Source organism: Leptonotus elevatus, chromosome 17 (genome assembly GCF_054856555.1).
Source record: "Leptonotus elevatus isolate MCC_2025b chromosome 17, RoL_Lele_1.0, whole genome shotgun sequence".
NCBI classification, from domain to species: Eukaryota; Metazoa; Chordata; class Actinopteri; order Syngnathiformes; family Syngnathidae; genus Leptonotus; species Leptonotus elevatus.
Window position 1 is genome coordinate 15,422,095 of NC_141255.1, and position 25,338 is coordinate 15,447,432.

Here is a 25,338-nt window from a genome sequence, read left to right on the forward strand (position 1 = left end):
CTGTTCGACAGAGAGTGTTGGGAAACCTGGCAATTACACCGACAAGTGCAACAGCTTCAACTTTAGAGTCCCCATTCATCCAAGACGTTGGCCTTTTACAAACTCTTCCCACACAGTTAGAAGCATACAATTATTATTATTATTAGGGGTGTCAGGCTATAATTTTCTTTTTTTTTGTAATTAACCCCATAGCTTCAATAGTTAACTCACGATTAATCACATTAAAAAAAAATCTGTTCTAATAGTACAATAAAAAGTTTTCATACTCTTGTTAACCTAAAAGTGGGGGAACTTTTTTAAACTAATACAAATATGGATGCATCTTTTAGTCAATTATACAGTAATTTCATAATAAATCGTCAAATTGAGTTAAAATTAAAAAGTGTACTGTGCGTTAACCCCCCCCCCCCCCGAATGGTATATTGATTTTTTTTAGGTAATTTTTCTGCCACTAGATGGCATAATTGCGTTTGTAAGACATTGGTGACAGTTCATTTCATTTTTCTTTTCATATTAAGAGCTATCTAATCTTTAACATGAAGTAACTTGTGAAATTCTGCACATTTTTAAAATGATAAAATACAACTTGACTCCAGTCTCCACAAATATATGCATTATTGCGTTTATCTCTGCAAAATTTTGACGTGGACGTAGGCCTGGGCAATAAATCGAATTAATTGGATTAATCGTCATTTTGAAAATCGAAACGTTGAAAATTTGCTAAATCGTGAAATTGAATTTTGTCTTCTGGACTATTAAAAGCTGTTGTTCTTATGTTCTGTCCCATTCAGATGGTATGTTAAGTTTATGTTCAAACTGATTTATAATCAGTATACATTATTGTTGTCTGAACATTTTGCACAGGAATTATTTTTGAATAAATGAAACCTTTAAATAAAAGTTTTTGGGGTTTATTAGATTAAAATCGTTTAAAATTGTAATCGTCCTGAATGACTGAAAATATCAAGATTTTATTTTTTGGCCATATCGCCCAGCCCTACGTGGATGTGTCTCCTGCGTTGCGACTGGAATTCCCCCAGTACAGGTTTTCCAAGTAAGGGGTGGTCATTAATTGCGCGTTAAAAAAAATGGTGGCGTTAAAAGAACTTTAAATTAACTAATGCACTAATTTTGACACCCCTAATTATTATTAGTCAGAAATATGAGTTCACAGATCTAAAAACAATTAAAAGGTGCTTGACCATGTGCCGGTTTTAACAAATAAAACTGTGTGCCTTATGAAACACTTTCACAACATAGTCTGTTATGAAGATGGTTTTTTTCTGTTTTTGTTTTTATGTCTATATTTAAAAGCCTGCTGCTTTTGTAGGTGAGGATGTTGCCTGCTGCGTCCAAGCTGCATGGGGGATGTTTTTACTCCTATCAACCATCTGACCCACACGTCCTGCTTTGTGGCAAATCAACGGGCAGAAAAGCAAGTAACTTCTTACTTAAAAAAAAAAAAACTATTACTCAATAATTATTTTTATTTTTTTTAAAAGCTGTGAAAATCTGCAGGAAGCGTCTTCTGAGTAAATGGAGCAGATGAAGCAGAAGGTCAACCCGTTTGCTTCTTGTTATGCCCAATTTTTGTTCACATTCTTTGATTATATTGATTAAATGCTATTCTTCGTTACGGACAGTGTCAGCAGGAGTCCCTCATGGAACGATCTAACGTACCCTTTCTCTGTATTTTTGTTGGCGCAACCACACAATTGGAGAAAAGGCTTCTTTTTTTTTTTAAATCACTCGTATTTCTCAGCAGTACTATGTCCCGCTTCTGTTTCCCATGTTTAGATTTGTTGCACTGACATTATGTTGACAGCGCATTGATTCACAGTTGCAAAACATCGTTTGGCACTTGCTGGAAAACGAGACCACTTCTGGTCCTCCAAGGGATGAATCTGCGGGGTTTCTGTTTTACTGTGCTTACCCGGCCTCCCCCCTCCCCCCTCCCCCTGTTCGGCTTATGATTTATTCATATGCAGAGTAGAACATTCTACAATCCAACAATTTGCCCCCACAGCACCAATGAGAATGACTGAAGCTAGGCAATGTCTACTGTACTACTAATCCACTCAGTCTGTTTTCTTTTAATTAAAAACGCCATGTGGAATCTTAGTGCAAGAAAATGTATACTGCAAAAGACAGGTGAGTGACAGTCAAGCTGTGATGTTCCGAGTATCCAAGAGCTCATTTTTTTCCCATGGTATATTCATTCATGATTCACCATTGAAATGAAAAGGTAGATGTTTAAACGGATATGGTAAGCGCTGATGGGACAGAGCGACACAACTGACACTTTCAAAGAACAAGTTTCAACCAAAATTCTTTGTTCTCGAACGCACCTTGAGCCATATTCAAACAGATGACGAGCCCCCAAGAGAGAGAGTCTGTGTGTTTGAGTGAAATTGGGTGTATCAGTGAGTGAGGACACAGCCTGCTCATAAAAAATGTGTGACATTTGGTGCTCATGCACTCACCCACATAGACACGCACATGTGCAAACTCACTGGTGCACACACACGCACACACACAGAGATGCATGTGTGCGTATGTGCATGTACATCCACGCTGTGCAACTCCCTCCAGTTTTCCTTCTTCATACATAGACTCATATATTTTTCATGCATCACTTGTCCCACTTGAAGCTCTGTGTGTGTGTGTGCGTGTGTCCATGGTCCTGATCAAGGTCATGTTGAACACCTCAAGCAAGAAATTAGAGGTGTTGCGGTACACTAGTAGTGCATCAACATGTCTTAGATGAGATGGATCTTTCTTTCTTTCTTTTTTCTTTCTTTCTTTCTTTCTTTTTTTCTTTCTTTCTCTTTCCCAATTTCTGTCTTTCTTGTAAATTGACTCGCTAAAAAGACCACTTCCTAACTCCATTGACGTCATCGGTTGCGACTACAACCCCCACAATGCAACGCGGTCGTTTCAGGCTGTGTTGGCCTTGTAGTAGCGTTCAAAGACACCTCGGACATTCAAGAATCCGATTGTTAGAAAGCTCGTCTTGTAGCGCTAACGTTAATGGATAGCTTTTGGTTTGTTCCAGGTAAAATAAGTAAAATCACGTTTAAATTATTGTCGTTAGTGTTAAAAGTCTTCCATTTTGTAAAAACTAATTGTTTCGTAAACTATGCCTCGAAAAACGCCACTAAATTTGAACAAGCCACAATATTGACTGGACACTAGTTATCGTTCACATATTAATAAGAGTTAATAAATTAATAAGGACAAATGGAAGACTTCATCCGCACCAAGTCGTCTCCTTTCGAATTTTACTGTGAAGCGACGTGGAGTAGTGTCTCCATTTCCGATGAGACATGAAGGCAGCACGTCTCCGTCCCGCTCCCAGCTGTGGCGCATTCTCGCCTCGGAAATCCAAACAATGACTCCTACTACGGAGCGGAGGAGAGCACGCCAGTAGAATGCCTCTAACGGCACCAATTTCGCCGCTATTTCCACGCCAAACTTGAAAGCACCCGCCGCAAACATGTGGATACCCTCGGAGCAGGAAAAATACGGCGTCGGTAAGTTTATTGCATTTTCTGTTGTTCAATGTGTGAAAGTGAAATACGTGCGGTGCGTTCACAGACACCGTGTTGTTTGTGTTGGAGGAATTAAGCCGCATTTGATTGTTTACTATTAGGGATGTTTTTGTTTTTTTTTTCTCCCCCATGAACAACAATAGGAAGCATCCGAGCTGATGATGAGCGTTTGACTGCCACATTGCAAGGCAGAGTGTTGTCGCTGTGATCCCCCCCCCAGCCCCCCACGGGTTACTAAATGAACAGCATATTCAATATTTGTTCCTTTTTGTTGTTTAGGATTTGACACTTTTTCTCCATATTTATTTTATTTTAGAAATTGATTTCATATATTTATTTATTTTCCAGAGAAGGACCATGCCATAGATACTCTCATTCACATGTGTGCATCCTTAGTGCATTGTTTCAGGTTGTCGAGGGTTGTGAAATAGTAAAGTGAGACACACAAGCCACAACAAACCGAATGTAGGAAGGAAAGAGGGGGGTGTTGGAACACAGTCTTTTATTCCTGCTTGTGTGGTGAGAATTCCTATTTGCTGCCCCCTCCACCAACATCTCCTCCTCCTCCTCCTCCTCCTCTTCCTCACAATGACATGATCATTGAGATGTTAGAATGTTAAACGTCTCATAATAATATTCCCTCGAGTTTTTAATCTGCAGTGTGGGACTGATGCCCCAGCCCTCTTAAATCCCCCATAATCAATTACATTTCTGTGTGTCGTTTCAACACATTTTCATCCAAATGGGCCATCCTGTCCTGCTTATGCACTTGGAGGCCACCTTTCCACCATGACCTAAAACCAGTGAAGCTTGGTGAACTAGGAAGTAGCCCCTGGCCTTTTCTTGTCAAAGCCTACGTTCTGGTCGCAGGACTTTTTCCTGTTAGATTTCCCCCCTAAAAGCGTCAACTTCCTTGGCTTGGAATCAGCGCCAGAAACCTGTCCTGTGTCACCAGTCACAGATCCTTGATCCGAGCAAAGGGATTCACATTGTAATTGCAGACTATCCAATTTCAAAGTCCACTTGGGTTGGATTAAAGGGAGGATATTTATTTTAAAAGCTCAATAGTCACCATTGTCCCCCCAAACTGCTGTTAATTGGATTAAAAGCGTTCTATCCCTTTCCCCTCAGTAACAGCGATTTAATTTTTAAGACATTCTTTGGCAGCAGTGCTTGTCTTTTGTTGTACAGGCCCCCTTCTTTTTTCTCTTCAAAAAAAATTTTTTTTTTGAGGAAGGAACCAGTGTGTTCCTGTTGTGAAATGCCAAACCACAAAGAGACCTCTAAGGGGTCGTGCTGGCATCTCTGACGACGTCATGGCGTCAGTCCGCACAGGTGACGAGGTCGACAGCTTTTGAATTGAGTCCTTAAATCCTCCAGTTAGTTTTGTGTTTAACTCCACTCACTGTTTTGATTATTTAAAATTTTAAAGCAACAATAATGTACAGATAATTGTTACTTTAAGCTACAAAATCCAGGTGGATTTTGACCTTAAATAACAGGCTTGAACAGCATCTGAATGGTTGTCACGGGAGCTTGGAAGATGTACTTGAATGCTATCATGGTAACATGGACACTTTTTGGTGTTAGCAGCATGTATTGTCTTTAGCGTTTTAACATGTATTGTTGCTTAGCACACGTTTATTTACTTTTATATTGTATTTTTATTGTGGATAGCCACTGGAGCAAAACCTAATGTATATCCAATTTTTTCCCCTTTAAATTACCCCAAAATATGTTATTTTTACACTTTAAGTGTTGTGGCTCTGGTGCATTAGAGATACAGTATAGGCTATATTTACAATTTTCGCCTGTCTATTCCAGACTGAACTCAATGTTACATTTTCCTTCATTAAAAAAATTTGATTTGCGGCGACGTCAACACCAGCATTTGGTACAGCGACACTTGCTTTTGACACATAGCAATTCTATGATATAAACTTCACATTTATGTCTCGGCCCCTTACACTAGTGATGGGAAAATGAAGCTTCATGAAGCATTTGTGATATTTTTTGACTCCCCTAGATGGTGCTCTTGGTTTAAATATAAAGGCATCTTTCAACCAAGAGTGGCATCTAGAGGAGTCAAAAAATATTACAAGTGCTTCATGAAGCTTCATTTTCCCATCACTACCTTACACCTCTGATATTACATCTGTCAAATTTGTGGGTCGATTTCAATCCATCATCCCGCAATCGGTACCTTACGTACAGTGCCTTATGTTGTGGAAGACGCCATTCAGGTTTGATCTAGGAATTTGGTGAGTCAATTACTTTGTTTACATGCAGGCAATAACTCTTTCAAAACCAGAATATTGGCAATATGCGGGTTTTGTAAGGCCATGTAAACAGGTGCAATAACCCCAATATGCTCTTATTCTGGTTTTTAAAAACTAGTCCTTTCATAACTGGAATTCTTGCTCTTACAAACATATTCGGAATATCTTGATCGATCGCAGCAATGTTTTTCGCTGTGCGCATGCTCGCTATTTTCGTCTTCTTTTCTTTATCTTCTTCTGCGCTTATTTGATTCGCAAGGCATCTTGGTTTATGTAGTCACGACTTATATGCGCAGCTCCGTCCTACTTGCTAAAGGAGCCTCCCTTGAATGCATTGATTTTTCCGCTGCAATGTCACGTTTTTTGGTGTCTCAGTTTGTGACTATATACACTTACAGTAAATGCAAATATAAGTCCGTGCCTCTGGCGTGTAACCCACCGGAAATAGTCAAGCCGATGTCAACAAACTTGACGCTCGCAGCAAAGAACCACAAGGGGCGAGGAGGAAACCGACGACTTTATTTAGCGTGGGTTTTGACATAAAAATAATGTCTTTTATTGAACGTATAGTAAGTTAAATGACGTTATTTACGCAATTACGTTGTCCGCACGTCGCGGTCCGAACGGGTTATTCCAATCGAGCACAAATGAGCATGTAAACGTGTTACCTCCATTGTTTCAGAAACCGGAATTCTGACCTTAACCTGAATATTAACTGCATTTCAAAGTAGTCATTGCCATTACAGGTCTTCTAATTCTGGGCTTGCATGTAGGAAGTGGTTCAACAATTTCTGATCCGACTAATCCTGAGTTCAACTTTGATCTGAGGGTTAGGAGGTCACAGAATAACAAGAAATCCTAAATTATTCATACCAAGAAGCGCAGCTGTTGGACTTGTTCGCCGCTATGTTAGTGCTTCGTTCCCCCCCTCCATTATGATTAGATGCTATAGATAAGAGTTTAAAAAGAAACAACTGCACAAAAAACTGCATGGTCAAGAGAAGTGTACATGACAAGCGCCTGAGTAAAAAACAGCTACTTGTATACTTACGGCAATGCTAAGCTAATGTCCATGCTTTCCATTGCCTTTGATGGGAACATCGCCACTGCCAACATGGCTGCCACATTGATGCGTTTTTTAGCCTGCTCTAGTCTACTGTAAGTTTGTTTACCTATGACACAATAGCAGAGCAAGCCGGCAACAGGTGACCAGTCTCTGTCGTTGATGACGCCACTGCGCCGTTACTGCTTTGGAGAATTGTGGTCAATTCTGGAACTAAGACTTTGAATGGAATGGACTATTATTTTCTGTACGTTGAATCTGGGGCCCACTGGTTCTGGGTTTGTTAAATTGAGTTTTTTCTGTATTTGAACAAGTTAGTTAGCCATTTTTATCCTCGTTTGACCATAAGGTTTGCTATTGGGAAGAGACTCAGTGTTTCGGGTTTTATTTGATGTCGGACCAGTTAGATAAAGATTAAAATTGCTCTCCGCTTAATTGGACGACCACGGTTTTGTTTGATGTCGATTCATCTCACCGACGGAGTCATACTCATTTAGGAAAGCCCGGGCTGCCGCCATTGATGAAATATGAATGGACTCAAGGCAAGTTGATATTAAAGTGCCCATTAACCCACTAGTTGAATGATTACTGATTTTTAACCCGGAGCAAGAAACTTGGACGATAGATGAGAAGATGTTCATATCTGATCCCTAAAGTGACTTAAGCCAAAAGGAGGGAGGGGAGAGGGGGTATGGGTGGGAGGTTTTTGTACAGTCTATGTCGCGTTTCTGAATGCAAAGAGTAATTTATGAGATCAGATAAAAGATGAAAATAAGTAGCGATCTACTCCGTAAGTCACTCAAGGCGACATAGCGTCACATTATGCCGCAGACAAACTCCTCCTCTCCTCATTAAGACCCTTTGATAAACGCAATCAAGCGTGTCATTGCTCATCACAATGTAGAAACATAATTAAACCATTTTAACGAGCTGGTTTGCATCAAAGACGATTCAAGTTGTGATTTATCGGAGTTGCCGCGTTCAATTCTCCACATGGAAAAATAGCTCACCAGCGTAATGCTTGTTTGTCCCCAGCGGCCTGGCTGGGAAGTAGGACCGATGTCGAGACCCCCACCTTCTCTCCCGGGGGGGGGGGGGGGGGGGGCTGTGGGTGCTGGCGCGTGTCAGGGGCGGGTTCATTGTCACGAGGCACCCGCCCTACCCTGTTACCCCCAGACTCCCACTTCACTTCACAGGGGATTAGTAGGTTGTTTGGGAGCGGGGCGCCCCAAAGGCCCATTCCACCATTATAGCCATGATTCCGTAACGCAGCAAACCCCAGGGTGAGATATGGGTAGAGGTTTGGGGGAGGGGGTGTGTCGAGGTGAAGCCTACCAGCTTGTAATTGCTTCTTCCTCGCCTCGCCGCCGCCTCATCTCCATCTGCAAATATGGCGCCCCTTCACCAACGGAGTCGTCATCAACATGGAGTACCAGCATGTAGGCGGCTCCCTTGTGGGTTGAGCAGATGTTTAAGACAAAAACTAAATAAATAAATAAATAAAATAAGCGAGCGTTAACCATCTTGCCCACTTCTGTTCACGATAGCCGTCCCTTGCTTTGTGCAGACATTACGTGATCCACACTAGGAATAATATGAAGGCATTGTTACACAAACATGTAAAAATGCCAATGCTGGTTCATAGTTCAATGAAGCCATGCTCTATTTATTTCAGCCTGCACTTTTGATATTATCCACAAGCTTGGTTATTTTGATCTGTCAACACAAAGATGTAAGAAGGAGATGAATGGATTCTGTGGAATTACATTTTCCCCTTTGCCACTTCTCGCTAGCTTATCCCATTGTTGGTGGTGACACAGACACATGCAGCATTAGTCCACAGCTATGCATAATGTTATGACAGGCCACCAGGGGTGGGGGGCAGGGGTACATTGGTGGCGGCGGCGACAAGGGCTCTCCTGCTTTTCCACTCCAATGGCGTCCCAGCCTGCTTTGCAGCAGGGAGCCGCTCCCCCGAGCGTTTCCCGGCTATATTTCACATTTGTTTTGACGTGAAGTCATCTGCGTGTTGCGTTTTGAAAGGATCAAGACAAGGGGCCTGGAAAAGAATCATAAAACTGGCAAGAAAATTCCAAACCGGCTTTTTGATATCAATGTGTGGTCTCTGCGTTTGAGAGGTTAATGGGATGTGTCCTATTAGGAATTTGCCGGCTTAACTGATCTTTAATTCTCCTGCAGTGTTGCCAGCAGAAGTGTTTGTCATCTGTGTGGGCCCAGGGGGAAATATGACTGGCGTGCAATTTTCATAATAGAAAAAAAAAAAGAGGTGCCTGACAATGACAATCATTGTGATTGGCAGGTGAGAGGCGCTGTTAATGTGCCAGGAGACACTTGTTTTTTGTGCTCATTCATTGTATAAAAAAAATTATTGCACACGCTTGGTGTAGTGTCAGTTTTCTGTTCCCTGTGGCTGTAATCCCAGCGAGCCGTATTGACCATAAAGGAAGTGTACATTGATTTGTGGGAGCGCTTGTGTGACCCAGTGTAATCGTAACGACCTCAAGGCTTCCATTTGACCAGACTGCTGGTTTTAGTCAAAGCTATTTCTGCTGAGCCTAAAGTTACTTCAGCCATTGTGTTAAATTCATTATTAATATGATAGTAAAAAGGGAGAGATGTGGTAATAATTGATGGCTAATACAAGTGTCCAAGCTAGCTGGGGCAGCTATCCCAAACAAAGAAACAAAACCTTGTTGTGATTGTAGTTGGGGACTTTCCAAAGTCCAAATTGTCCTGTGTTAAGTAGCTTACTGTTGCCATTGTTTTTGGCTTCACATTTCTTCTTTGTGGCCATTTGTTGTGACAAAATTATCCAGCGGGAGAGCTTTGTGTTGCTTTTTTCAATTATGAGGGAGTACCTCTGCTAGCTATGCAGAAGCCTGGCAATGATCCCGATTGTTTGATTCAGGTGTGTTGAAAGAAGACATCGAAAACATGCAAGACTGTGGCCCTCGAGGCCCGGAGTTTGGTATCTATGCTCTAGGTCAGAGGTGGGCAATCTCGGTCCTCGAGGGCCGGAGTCCTGCAGGTTTTGGAGGTTTCTCACTTCCAACACAAGCTGATTCCAATCAACAGGATCGTTATCAGGCTTATGCAGAGCTTGCTGATGAGCTGATCATATATCAGCTGTGTTGGAGAAGGGCAACGTGCAAAACCTGCAGGACTCCGGCCCTCGATGCCCACCTCTGCTAGGTCCTTGAGCAGGGTTAATTCTGGTCCTGCAGGTTTTAGATGTTTCTACCCACTAGCACACCTGATTCATATAATCAGCTCATCAGCATACCTAATAACAATCATGATCTTTAGTATCAGGTGTGTTGGTAGGTGGCAACATCTAAAACTTGCAAGACTCCAGACCTCAAGGACCGCAATAGGTGAACCCTGATGTAGGTCTTAGAGCAAAGGTCTCAAACTCCGGTCCTAGAGTTTAGATGTTTCCACCAACCACCTACTAAAGATCAGGATCGTTATCAAGCATGTTGATGAGCTGATTATATGAATCAGGTGTGCTATCTAAAACCTGCAGGACTCTGGACCTAGAGGACCGGAATTGGCGAACCCTGGTCTCGGCCAACCCCAACCTTTAAATGGTTTAAATGTTTTATTGCGAGACGCTGTTTAAATGTGGACACCAAGAGTATCCTGAATTTGTTTGCAACACTCCAGTGCACCATGTAAACTGCAGCTCTCATGCAAATCAGCATCCTTTAAATCGCTATATCAGCAGTGTTTTCTAAATGATCATCTATACATCACCTACTTAGTGTGTCTGAACAACTAGTGCTGCAGAATACTAAACCTGCTTTAGTGGATGTGACCTAAATGGACACTTTGAGCAAATAACATCAATAGGAAATGGCATGAACTCACCGTGGAAGTTCAGTTTCACTCTGGTGCAGCTCAGGTCACCCGGATTGCAAGTATTAATTCCGGAGTAAGACCTAAAAGGTCTTCGTACTGATAGCGCTTAAGAAACCCACTGTTTGACCTTGGCTTGTCATTCAAGCCTTAATTCCACCTTTGGTGGAGGAGGTTGTCGGATCTTTTTCTTCAAAGAGAAAAAATACACAGGGAAAAGTCCACAAAGCAAGGATCAAAAAACAACAAAAATCCTAAATGTGCTTCGATCTTGCATCCTATCTCTTCCACATACAGTAGATACTCATGAAAATAAGACATTTCGTTTTCAGATCTGCTCCTTTTTGCTTTTTGTTTCCTCCTGTCCCACTTTCTGCCTTGGTCTTGCGTGTTCCAGGCTAGCAGGTTACGGCAGCATGACCCTTATCTCACACTCTGCCTCTTTCCCCCACACCTGACTCTCCTGACTTCCCCCAATACTTTTTCGCTCTCAAGCCTTCTTTATTTCTCTGTGCATTCCTTCAAATCCGTACTCGTCTGTCCCAGATTTTCTCGTGTAATATGTGCGTTTGCCTCTGCATAATGTGTTTATTTGTAGCCCGCATGGATGTGCAGGCGGCAGCCTCGGTGGATCTCATGACTTGGAGATGATAAAGCACTACAGATGCTCGGCGGGCTTAGCAGAGCAACTCTCACCGCTGAGGATCTTTGGTGTGCGACTTGCTCTGCCTTCTGTCAAATCTTACAAAACATGTTATGCTCTCTTTGGAGGCGTGTTTTACGCTGCAATGAGATTTGAAAAGGATGTAAACTGCTTTTTATGCCTCTTCTGATGCAATATTGTCCTTTTTGAGTATACAAATGCTGTAAAATGAGATTAGCAATGGATGAATCTTAGCTACTATTTCAACTAGCATATTTACCCTTTTATGCTTTTAATTAGTTTGTTTTCATTGGAATCATCAGGTCAGGGACCAAACACATGGTTGTGAACTACAGTAAAGCTGCACAGTATCATATGAATATTGGATTGCTGGTTGGAATACATTTGAGGATTCAGGCATTTTTCTTCAAGAGTTGTGGTTCTATTGTGTTTGGTCTGTTCCACCACTGTCTAGAATCCAGTTCTCCAAGGCAGAGGGCTGACGTGATCACATGTGATCTCACAAACACGAAGACGAGCACACATTTCCAGGTACATGCCGAAGAAAAGTCTTGCTTTGGAAAGTGCTTCTTGCAGTTTGGGTAACCCACTTTAACGACATTGGCTGGGACATATTTGATTGTAACTTTTTACCATGGCTTCTTTGTTCGTCCGAGCACTTCTTTGACTGGCTACATTTCATCCACGTCACAGTCCATGGAGTCAAATGACTTGAGAGTAGTCGGCTTTCCCGACCTGCATGAAGATTTTTGGTCGTAAATATTGAACACGCAGGGTTGGGGAATCCAGATCCAGAAAGTAAAAACCCTGGAACAGTTTTGCTTTAGCCATGGGTGTTTCTACTCCAGAGGTGGAGACGAGCTCGTTTACCTGCCGGCTGAGTCAAGAAGCCAATCTGTGGCAGGGTTTTACTTTCTGTACCTGGATTCCCCAACCCTGTGAACACCTTTAAAGGTTGTTGGCCTCACACCGTTTGCGACCCCATTATCAGGACAAATCTACTTTTAACACACTTCAAACAAACTAAAGGATAATCTTCTAGGATAATTTTATGACATAAGCTCGTCAGATGTTTGAAGTCCTTGATCAGGAAGGGGCAATATTTGGGGAAAACACAGCCTGAGGGAAAAATGGTTGAACCAAACAATTGCTGATGTTAATGGTCAACATGGGGATTACTTTAAATGTACCACAATAAGTGGCTTCTTAAAGTTAGGGAGGTACTTTGGCGGTTTTGCAGAACAAGTGCATCAGCTCTCTGTCTTGCCCTTGCACACACCTACTAAATGGCGTGACTGTAAGTTCAAGAGCTGTGACGATGATATTGATCGGCCTAAATCACCTTTCCATCACAGCTGAGATTTGGCGGCCTTCTCGTCTCCATCACAGCTCGCACAGCAGCAGCTTTTCTGACCTTTGCGTGCTCCTCTTTGTTGATGATGGTCGATCTTGGGTTGGCTCTCTGCCACCGCATCACCTCACGTCTCCTCTCCTCTACCAGCTACATTCAGTTCCTCCCCAAACCTTTTTTGACTAGGACTTTTCTCACCACATTTTTTCCCCTCTCCCCGTCAATCTGAGGAATGTTCAGCCCAATTGCAATTGATTCATGGTACATGTGAGAGCTCAACTCATTCAAATTAGTTACCTACCTTTTTACTTTGCTGAATAATTTTAAATGAATTGTATGGGTTTTGTGGAGTTCTAAGACTGTTTAATTGATCAGGTTGACCCCTGCTGCGACTCACTTTGCTTTATTCAACCCAACCTGTCTGCAGGGATTGCCCGCTTTTTTTAAGTGTTTATCTAGTGAAAGCCTTCAAAGCACACAGAGATAAAAAGAGATTTGTTAGTTAAATATTTGCATTAATAATCCCCCGGCTGGATTTTTTTTGGAAGTTTTGTTTGTTTGTCGGAAGAAGTGTCTTTGAGCATCTCTCGTCTGATGCTTGATTGAATGGGGTCTTTTTAGGAGCTTCACAACTACACAAAAGTTTGCATTCTCCATTTTTTTTTTACATTGACTTGGCAGATATAGATGGTTTCTAGAGGCTTGAGAACTTTGTTGATTCACATTTTTTCTGAAAACTGGAGGTTTTGGATATCATCATGATCGGTCGATGTCATACTTGTAAATGAGCACATTTCTCTTGTTTTAGTTCAAATATAAACTGAATCATATGCTATTAAACGTGATGTTGCACAAGTTACTCCCAGCTAGTATGTCAAACCAGTGGCAATCTCACCCCAGGCAATGATATCAGTACCCCTTTTCTCCCACTTGGTGTTACTGAAAAATGCTTCCACTTTGGCTTGAAGTGGCCCCTGCTCCCCCGCAAGCTTAATCTCAACAAGCGTCCACCTGGCGTCTTTATTTTCCAACTTCAATCACTCTCCACCCTCAGGGGAGGGAGTCTGAGGACCTCTAAGCGTCAAGTGTTGCTTCTAAAAGTAGCTGAAACATATCCCCTTTGTGTGGACGAGAGGGGAAGGAAACCACCGTGGGAGCCTTTGTTTGGCCAGCACATGGCACATGGAGACTTCAATAAGGCAGAAAATATGACAAACAATTCAATATTTGCATGTGTGTTTGCTATATCCACAACACCAGCCCAATTCAGGAACCTACACCGTCGGATGGTTCACATTCCATGTGAGGCCCCTTGGCTATTCTTGCTAACAAGCAATTTGTGTTGAGAGCTGGCCCCAGATAATATACTGTATATACAGACACTAGCATGGAAATAATCCAGCATGCGCCACTTAGAAAACGTCCACGTTTCACTGGGATTCATGGCCAGATTCTGTTTGACGACAGATGGCTTTGTTGATCAAGCGAGAGAGATCATGTTGAGGGGGTTTCTTCCCCGAGGGGACTGGAAATGTAAAAATAGCACTTCTTCACATTGAGTAATCTTCACTATTAATGGATCAATAATGGAAATCTTTTTGGCTCATATAGCCCGGTATCTATTTATCTGGTGCCTAATGGCCTGTCAGTGGGTCCATTTTGACCTTGATGGTTGCAAATCTCTGTATCAACTTTCAGTTCTTTGAGCATTGCTTTCATGCTCACTGAAAAAGCAGGAACAAGCATCAAGTCAGTGATTTGTGCCTTATATCTTTGAAACTGGACTCCTTCCCTCATGGACATTGTTCACAAATTAAGGGCTCGTTGGTTCAAAGCGATGCCGTGAAATGAGACCCATTTGTTTTTTGTCACCCTTTGAAATAGTTCAGCTAGACATTCATATTGTTCATAACATATAGAACATATTATACATGTAAGCTCGGGCTTGTATACTGGATCTTTCCCTACTTGCATCTTTCTGCTTATTTGGACCATTTTGGGCCCTCTGCTGACCTAATGAGAGTGGAGAATCTATAAATAGTGACCCGCAAATGGATAATACTGCACGTCTTCTTGTATGTTATAATTGATATTAGTGCATGGCATGCATGTATCCTCAAGCAAAATACGTAAGGTTACTGTTAGATTTAGCTGTCGGCATCTTCTGACATAAACTGTGACTGCACTAACGGGCATGATTGAAATGGCCAGGAAGCAGCCATTGATTTGGAGTGGGAATGTTTCCAGACATCATCAGTGATGATGCGTCACCGTAAGCTCCCTCGGGACCCTCATCTGCAGCCATAATCCTCTTTGCCCTAATGCACCAATAACCTCACCACCACCACCGCCACCTAGGAACACAGAGTCTGGGCCAGTGGTGTGGATGATTACACTGATTTTCTTTTTGTCATGAAGATTTGACTTCATGAGTAGTTCTGTGTCCATCTTTATTTTTAATACAGCTTTTATCTAGGCTGCTCATTTATTAAAGAAACGTAACCTGGGTTTATATCACATCTTCTTTTCCCCAATGCTGATCCCTTCCACTGACTCTTAGCTTTCCGTAAACATCATCAGTTGATATGTGCACTGTCTGACTCGAGTAGTGATCTCTTACAGGGCTTACCGCCTTTGCATTTAAATGATAGTCTATCCGCTTGGGAACCAGAGCTGATGACTTGGATTCAACCTTACTGGAACCGTTCGTAGTATTTTGCGCTTTTTGAGTTATTGGGCTTGGGATACCTGCCATTGCAAGAATGGTAAATGGAAGATCTTGTGGCTAGAACAGCTTATACTCCGCCGGATAAACTTCTGACAACATTTTGGAGTGCGTGTGTGGGAATTTTTATTTTATGGGGTCAAGTAATAACTCTGTGCAGGTCAGTCAGGTGCCGACAAAGCTAAAATGACAAAATTGTCTTGCTACTCTGTGGAATGATTATTCATCGGGTGTCAGAGGGTTCTGCCCAACTATTGATTGATTAAAGATGTATTGATAGCATATAAACATTACTCTGCTGGTTTACTGACAATCCACGAGTTTTGTTGCATAGTCAGTTCATATCACTGCATCTGGATGGAGCAAGGCTGTAAATGATTCCAAGCAATCAACAAAGAGAACAAGGGAAGGAGACTGCAGAGACAGTAATGTGATGGGCTGTCAACGGGCGTCCGCAAAGTGTCCCTCCTTTGAACCGGGTGGCCGAGCAGCATCCCAATGTTTGTGTTTCTCTGCAGCTCATTAGCGTGTTTTATACTTTCTTCCCTCCAGCTCGCGCCAAGCATGGAATGGGCACACAAATGAGGTTACCTTTTCTGCTTTGCACAATCGTGGGAGGAGAAAAACAAAGAGGAAATTAATCATTCCAGCCTTGTGCGTCCCTCCTCCTCATCTTCATCTCCCTCCTGTAGACTTTTTTTTGGGGGAATAGTTTTATTTAATTACCGACAGCTTGGTGCAAGCATACAACTGCAACTGACCTAAATCGAGAAACTGGGACGGTTTTGTTTTTCCTCACCCCTACAAATGTCTCACTCTACTGCATTGATTTTGTCTGCGTTGGACTTTAAAAATTAGCTGAGCCGAGGTATCAGTTGAGCAACCACCCAGCCTGCTGGTCTGTCTTGCTTCTGATGCTGCATTAGCCTAGTTTAACCGGCACGGAGCTGTGCGCCACTTCCTCCAATTTAATCTGCCGGACGTGCCAGGGAATTGGGATTCTCTTGCATTTGGGGTGCCTAACAGGAAGAGAGCCATTATGAAACAAATTGGAGAGGAGCCTCTTTTGTTGCCGCATATGTCGACTCGGTAATGGACAAGATTAAGTGCGGAGCAGCTCCTCGAGTCGGAGCAAAATTCAAAGTAGACACGAGGGATGTTGGCATGTGATGGTTGAGTATTGGTTAATTATTTTTACGCCGTGAGAGGGATAGAGTGAGATCTCTCTTACGCTCTCTGGTTTGTGCGATTTGTTATGTTTCACAATCCATTGGGATTCTAGGAAGAAGCTTTCCAATACCTCATTGTCTCTGATAATCATCCACCCTGCCATGCCAGAAGTTCCTCGCCCCAGTGGAACAATCCTCCACCATCCACCAGTGGCATGCCGGGTACAGCAAAATAGCCTAGACGACAGCTGACCCTCCTTTATCCTTTTGGAATGTGAGACTACGTGCACACATGAAGGCCATACATTCAAACAGTGGCTCACTCTGTATGTTGCGGATCAGAAATCAGTCAACCACTTTAGCGGTTGAACTGAACGTGCCTGCGAGTTTGTAGACAGAAAGGTAACTAAGGAACTGAGCAGGAAGCGTGCACTTTGTCTCTTTCAAATGCATTAAACACTGCAACCTGTGATCGAAAGTCATTCTTGTGTTGTGCACTTTTCATGTCAGTCTATTGATCTCCACTTCTTGCAGATCTTGGTAGCATTGGCAAGACAACAAACCACATAATTCGACCCGTGATACTCCTTTTTATAGGAAAGAATGAGAATCAGTGCCAGAATAGTCACAGCCACACACTCACTCCTTCATTTTCCATATGTTGTGGCTCGTGAAGAGGCAAACGCATATCACATGAAAACGTTTTATTTTTATTCTGAGGCTTGGGCTGGCGGTCAGAGCGGTCTTGCTCCACTCGTCCGTTTCCACTGGCATTACTTTGTCATCTCTCCATTGTTTTCTTGACAATAAATAGCCCTCCTGAGCTTGGAAGGAGTCACAGTGTTCTTAGATGAGAGGCACGCCATTGGAAGAAGTAAAGAACTCTGGCGGTTGGGTTATTGTTGCCTGTGTCCACTCAGTGCTCCTCAGTACACTTGCTGAATACCTCGTTCAGGTCAGGTCTTCCAGGTAGTTTCTCCCAGATTATGACAGGCTGCGGTCCTTTCTTAATTACTTACTTTCGTATAAATGTGACCTTGTCGCCATACAGATACCTAAGACATAAAAGCGAAAAGCACTAAATCTCGTGTAAAATGGATCCAATTAATGTTTGATGATCCAGGTTGACAAACCGTTAAAACTGGGTTGACCTTTTGAAGGTGATTTCACACATTGCCACAAATACACACTGTAGTCTATTAGAGGTCTTGCAATTTACACCACCCGTCAGTGTTGTTTTTTTGTTTTTTCAAAATGGTCTGATCTCGAGAGTTTGAAGCAGTTGGAGTTTGTGCGTCTGAAGAAAAACATCATTCAAAAGTGAAAGTTTACTGAATTCCACTTCATCCTCATATGAAGAAGCTCGCAAGGGAGCTCTTGTTTTCAAGGGTACAGATAAGTTGAGAAATATGAATTTGTTAGTAGTCATGTTCTCGGCTTCATGTTGGGCATTGAGCGCCCTGCTCACCCTCTTCAGTCAAAGTGAAACTGTAAGTTTCTAGCACGCCCCTGTGAGCTAACTAGCCGACGGGCCTCGCTGATAATGAGGTCCGCTCCACTGGCTTGTATTTGTGAAGCACCTGCCATCTGTGTGTCCTTGAGTAGAGCCCCTGTGTGTGTGTGCGTGTGTTTGTCTGTGTGTGTGTGTGTGTAGGTGAAACGTCTTCAGTGGCTCTGACTGTGCTCTGAGGCTACCACCGTCTGTCAGAGCGAGCGTGCACTTATCACTTTGCGTGCGGTTGTTTCAATCGGGACTTTCTTCCGCGTCTCGGCCTCCCACAGCGAATCCGAGTGCGCATTTAACATCCGAACCTGCGCCCAGCGGCCCCTCCAGCTCAATGCAGACCGCCAACACTGCAGTCCTTTCATTCACTGTCTCTAAAACACACACACACACACACACACACCCCCCCCCCCCCCACACACACACACACACACACACAATTATACAGTCTGCCTCTCACTGAGCGCTTTGTTTTATCTGTTCGGGAGGAGCGCTGAATGAAGGCTACTGGGCCAGGATGTGAAGCGAATGTATGGGATAACGACTACACAGAATTTGGGATTCTCATCCGCTGGGACCAGCACGCTGTCTCTCTCAGCTGTTTGTGATGCTTCTTTCATCCTCCCCTTTTTGTGTTTGAGCGTGTTTGCGGCAAACTAGGCTAAATAAGACTCTTGGTGGTTGGCGGTAGACGTGCCAAATTTGACGAGACATGGAAACATGTAATAAAAAAATTTGGCAATGGTTGTCTTCCTCTCATTTGCATTCCCAGCGAATTCTGTCTGTCTCAGTCGTTGCACTCTACTGGAACTTGTGTGAAAGGCTTAGCGGCGTTTGTCCTTGACTTAAAGAGAAAGGATGGAAATGTTTTGAAAAATGGCTCACAACCTTAATTGAGCCAAAAGATTTCACGACACACCACCATTCAAAAACAAACAAGAATATATTTTTGCTGTATACTGAATTTTTTTGGATTTTCAACAGCTTAAAAATTATGATGGTTAATTTTTCAACCAAATTTTGACTTTAAAAGGGCGTCTTTTCAAATAATTTTTTTCCCAGCGTCTTAAAAATTCCGTTATTTCACCTTTCACTTTGCAACCAAATTCAGACGTCTTTTGGTTGGACACCAGTAATTCAACGTCTTTTCAGCGTCATTTCAACCAATTGAAGGGTAAGAAAGAATAAAAGAAAGGTCAGTTCAGCAAAAATTTAGTAATTGGCCTATGACCTGGATTGATAAATAAAATAAAACTCTAAAGGCATTATTATCCGTGCATGCATGGTAACATTTTGCTACAAACATGGACTTGCATCATTCTGCATTGAATACGCTTGAAGATGTGGTCTACTGTACCTCACAGTGTGGGCTTTTGTGTTTGGCCTCCCCAAGCTACATTTGAGAGTGTAGTGGCAATGTTAGCATGGCAGGTTTCTGTACAAATCAGCCTGTTAGCTCAACACAACCTGCAACTTCCAACCGAGAGAAAACTGCTAAATGGGGGCGCTCATGTTCAGATGCTGCGAACGGCTGCATACTTTGCACCGGAATGGGGCGGGGATGGATTTATAATGAGGTGATAAGCACCAGCTGTCCACAACGATCTGATATAATGGGATGGCATGTTACCGGTGCATTAACGCACACTATATGTCTAAATGAGAATGATTATTCAGCCATTGGCATGTACTTTGTTGTATTGTTTTTCATTGTGTCTCATATACACTATCATAAACGTTTTTTTTTTTGCAACGGCTTAACCTTAGTTTTTGTTTTTGCGGTGCTGTAATCTTTGTCGAATTAGTTTCATCATTTTCTCATCAGCGCTTTCATCACACTGACTAGTGTTGCTATGGCCCGCGGCGATGGAAACATGAGTGGCGGCTGTGTTTGCTCCCGTTGCTGACGGATGGAGTGTCTTTTGGTGACGTGAAATCGGCGAGACGGGACGTACGGTGAGCGTTCACCGGTCCTGCCAACGGCAAAATATGCAGCCTGACAGATAGCTTTGCCCGAATTGTGTGTGTGTGCGCTCACGAAGGAAGGTCACACACTCACAGAGGTGGCTTCTGTTCACTTTTGCCTGTGTGTGTGTGTTTATATTTGCATGCGGCATAATTTGTTTTAATTTGATTCAAGAGAGCCTGAAGTGCAGATGGAGGTCGGTGCCACCTACTTGCTAAAGGAAGTGGAGAGGCTTTCTGTGAGTCAGAATGCGGTGGGTTTGGTTCAACACGCCCACTTTTAACAGTTGGGTGGCAGAGTGAGGCAGATGTTCAGTTGTCTGCGTCTTTTTTTCTTTCTGACAGCCTCCTCATTCTTCCATCTTAATTCCTTTCTCCCCTCCCCCTGGCCTCCATCGCGCTCTTTGCGTGGTGGGAAGGTGAGCAGGCGTCTGTCAGTGTGACCTCGGCCGAAAACTGGAAAGCTGCAGCGCCCCGGTGGGAGCATCTGGAAGCGCATGAACGAGAGGCATGTGCCACATGATGTCCAGACTCACTTATTGGATCACACTTCCTTTTGGATGCTTTCGCCACAAATGTGTAAAAGTGACTTGATGTTGTCACGCTATGGGGGATTAGGAATCTTCGGCAAATTCAACGTGCTTTTAGCACACATGCATGATCAGATTAACATCTATGAATATGATCCACTTCACTGACCTAAATACAGCGGAACCTTGATTCACCTAACCACGAACCAATGAACCCCAGATTTACCCGACAGAAAACAGTGTCCCGTCCACTCCCTCTTGTGCAATACATTTCAAATTTGGCTGCAATTTGACACATTGCCAGTAAACGGCATCAACAGGCAGCGACTGGTCTGCTGACTGTTTCTGACCTGCGTCGCTCTCTCGTCGTAGACAAACACACTTTGCAGTAGACTACAGCAGGCTAAAAGGTCCGTCAATCCGGTATCCATGTTAGCAGAGGAGAGTGTCCCGACAAATTTAATGGAACATAGATATTAGCTTAGCATCAATGTTGCCAACTCTCCAGTAAGGAAAGTAGCTATTGGCTGTCTTAAAAGTCGCTAGAATTCGCAAAATGACGTCATTAACTAATTTGCATGATTGGCAATCTGCATGTAAGAGTAATTGACGGTGTAGGAGAGAGGAATAACATGGGAGAGGCAAAAATGAGTAAAAAAACAAAACACCTCAATAACACCAGAAAAAAGTCGCTAGATTTGTCGCTAGTCGCGTTTGACAAGAAAAAGTCGCAAAGAGGCTTTTGAAATGTCGCCGATTTGGCAAAACTGATTTGCATCTGCCGTAGGGTGACAGCTAGGTCAAAAGGAGATTTCATATCGACCTACAGTATTTATGTATATGGCTGTTGTTTTTACTGGAGCGAGTACTGTACATTTCTCTCAACCATGCTATTTTTGGTACAGTACACATTTTTTTGGAAAGCCCTAATCTATGAGATGTTATTTTATAACAACAAAAGTCAGCGCTAACATCGTGGTTCATGAACTCGACCGGATGCACGCCATTATCCTCCCTCTACGAAAGTTCGGCTAAACTGTTTGTTGTTGTTTTTGTAGCTAATATCTATTTGAATTTTTAGGCCACAAAAAAGTACAAAATAATTTTGTTCTATCTTGGGTGTACCGGGTGGCTCTCACAGACGATCATTCCCCCAATTAGTCTGTTTAATCCAAGTTTCACTGTATAACACTACCCCACCAGTGCCTCTATTTTTCTATACAATCTCACCTGATAATGTTCAAGCATCTTGTGTAAAAGAGGAAAGCCACCTCAGTCATTTTCATTGAATCAGTAAAGTCACTCAATCCTAAAATAAAATCTAAAGTCTTGCAGTTGCCGGATTGCTATTTTCAGCAATTTCATTTTCATATTCCTCACACCACTCTGCTTTCAAAGGTTGCGCGTCTGCAGTGTGATTTCGCACTTGTTGTTATTCGAGTGGCTGTTGCGACGGCAGCCAGGTTGCACGCAGAGGCGAGGTGAAAAGATCCCAGCAGCTGGCAGAGAAGAAGGCCAGATGAAAGCCTCGTTCCGCTGCTCGCTTCCACCGTTTTTGCTTTTGTACGTGCTGCCTATCACGCTTCTTCGCCAGTGGTTTGGTTAACCATGCGTGTGCCAAGTTGAACTGCGTTCAAGGTCTCTGCCGCGCCAACGTCTGCCTCCACTTTTCTCCTAGCGCCAAGCAAAGCTCACTCCCGACCGTCCGTAACCTTGCGGCAAGAGCACACGCATGTCGTCAGGCTAAGGTTACGAAACGTGTTGGAAAGAAAATCGGTGTCTTTAGAGGAGTTGATGCAGAACTGGACACGAAATAACAGCAAAGAGCAACACAGAATGCTTTTCTTAATGGAAATATTTGTACTCACCCCCCGACTGGTACAGAGGCAGCTTGTCAAGCTAGCGCTGCAGTATCGCTGCTACAAGACTTTATGTCAACAATTTTCTCTGGATTATTATCAAAAATAACCTTTGCGATGTGTCTTAACACCAAAAAACATGTTACTCGAGTGTGTCATACCGTTTTCATTTTGAACGTGAAGTAAGTCCTTGCTCGTTAACCGCAGTCCCTGACTTAGTGCCTCAAATCCATGAGGCGATTACAGTTGTGGGATGTATTTATAGGTTTTTTTTTTTTTTTTTTTTTTACTCGACCACAGAGTGCAAGATAAATGCGCAAGGGCCCTTTGATTTGGGAAACAGTGTTCGCAGTGTTGGCGAAGACAAAGCATAGCTTAGCTAGTTTTGGTTTGAGTCGGAATGTTTTCATGTCACATCCCTGGACTAAAAGTACCCTTCTGGCTTTACGTGTCAGGTCTGACTGAAAATGTGGCCAGTGAACATGCATAGAACACAGCAGTATATTATGAGGAACTGAAGAGATTTTTTTCTTCATTATCTGAATTGTATTTCAGTTCTGTTTGCTTGCTGTCAAAATCCATCTTGTGAAACAATGGGAGAGAAGTGCCGCTTCCTTTTTCTGGCGTTTCATGGTCGTTTTGAATGCGTCATCGCAAGCGTTTATTGGCATGTTTCATAATGCTCACATGTTGTGTATATTCCCACATAATAGTTGAATATTCATGAAGCATGCATTTGGCAGCAACACAGGCGAGGGGAGTGCCACCAGTTGCTGCGTTAACACATTTGCATATTAATGATATAAATGCTGTATAATGAACACGTGGGAGTGGATTACGCACGTGAATCATTTTCAGATCAGTCAGGGGGAAGAAAGTCAAGCTAATGAGGTTAAAATGCTGCTTAAGATACGCTTTGAATGAAATGTCAGCTTTTAAAATACTGTACACTTTATAACACTGAATTTGTCAAATTCAGTTTAGCAGCAGTACAATATGAAGGTTTTATCATCTTCTCATACCTGCCTCATGCGTTTTGAAGGGGCTCTGTTGCTTTTTGCGAAGCAGGCGAGCTGCTGTTGCGCGTTCTCCAAGCCCCCGGCTCCGTTTGTTCTTCTAAGGAGCGTCAACGCACTGCGAGCGAGCCCAACTTAATGCGGTTTGACAAGCCTGCGCTCGGCGTGGAAGTGCAGCACACCTGTTAGACCCATTTGAGGCAAGAGGCCTCGTCGCAAGCTCTACTTCCTCTGCGGAGTCGCGAGCAGTGGGAAGCACGTTGACGGGGTCAAAATGCGAGCACAGTTTAAATATTCCATTTGTGGCCCTGCAGTTAATGACTGTTTTCATTATTTATTACTGTCACAATTGCTTCCATTATCCTAGCATTCACACTAAAGAAATGTTGCTTATTTACATTTATATTAAATTTGGATATCCGTATCTCTCTATAGTAACTGGTTTACAATATAATAGAGCCAATAAGGGTAAAGACACACCTCACTGAAATTGAATTATTGGCAGTTGTTACCATTCAAAAGATAATGAAAAAATTAGGGCCCGACCGATTATAATCGGCCGATTATTGCCCTTCAAACATCTGACAAAACAATCAACCAATTGGGGCAAATGGCTGATTATTTCCCCCTTAAAACGTTATAATCCAAGAAAACCAAAGTTTCCGACACTGTGAAAGTACTATTAATGTGTAGTGTGTAGCGTAAGTTATTCTGTTGTCCCCCAAGCGTCTTTTAAGTTGTTTAATGACATCCCAGTTGGAGTTAACTGTAAAACTAAACGCACAACAATAAGATTAACATCCACTGTATATTGAAATACAAAACATGCTTCGTTTTTAAAACATCGCTAGTCGTCAAAGTGTCAGAACAATTCATTATTGTGAATATCTATAGAAAAGCGTGTAATGGGTTTAAAAAGTAATTAGGATCGTTTATGCACTTGTTTCCGCAGGGTTTTATGTAAATTGTGCATCTCATATGGTTGTAATGAAGTTGTTTGTCTTTACTGTTATGCTGTGATGATGGGTTTTCAAATTTCAATGTTATCATTTCTTGTGTTGTTTTTTTTACCATGCAGTTGAGGAATTCATGTTCATGATCCATTTGCTTTTGACTTTCCATGAAATTAGTGTATTTACCCTCAATTGTCTTTTTTATGACCAAAAAACTAATCATTTTGAAAATAGGATTTCAAGCAATATAAAGAAATTGTTTTCATTATTATTATTATTTTGTAATTCTTTACATTTATTAATCCAATTACATGAAAATGACCCTGAAGCTCCATCTTCTTAATATTAACTTGTGTGCGGCTGCATCGGACTAGCAATCAAATTTTTGTCCTGGAAGTATAAGAAGTAATTTCACATTCATCTTTTGTTTGAGCTCAAGCAAAAATGCCGCCATATAATAACCACTCAACACATCGTCTTTAAATAAACCAGCGCACTCAGTACTGACACTTGAGGTGTTAGTGCAGACATTGACACCTACCTATCATGCATATTTAATGAGTTGGTAAAGCTGGAACGTGATTTGTTGCTAGACCCGAGTCATGATGGACTGTCCTTTCCTTCAAATTCACAAGTTCAGCATACCTCTCTTGAGGCAACCTTGACATGACGTGCCCGAGTGATGCGGTGATGGCTCGTGATGGAGATGAGTGTTGACACGCGAACCTTGCTCGCACCCCTGCGACACGCCGCATCTCTGTCAGACCACCGTCTCCCTCCCTGCTGGTGACCCGTCGGATTTTATTCAAGCTTCTTGCATCTCTGCCGTC

At 42.6% G+C, this 25,338-nt stretch overlaps 1 protein-coding gene across 2 annotated transcripts in view; it reads left to right on the plus strand.

Moving 5' to 3' along the window:
- Positions 1–3,359: 3,359 nt before the first annotated feature.
- Positions 3,360–25,338, plus strand: part of dock4b (dedicator of cytokinesis 4b) — a 114,123-nt gene continuing 92,144 nt past the window's right edge. For both annotated transcript variants that reach the window (XM_086058546.1, XM_086058547.1), the window contains exon 1: positions 3,360–3,533. In XM_086058546.1, the coding sequence (XP_085914672.1) occupies positions 3,497–3,533 (37 nt within the window). In that variant the 5' untranslated portion in view covers positions 3,360–3,496. The remainder of the gene's footprint in view (positions 3,534–25,338) is intronic.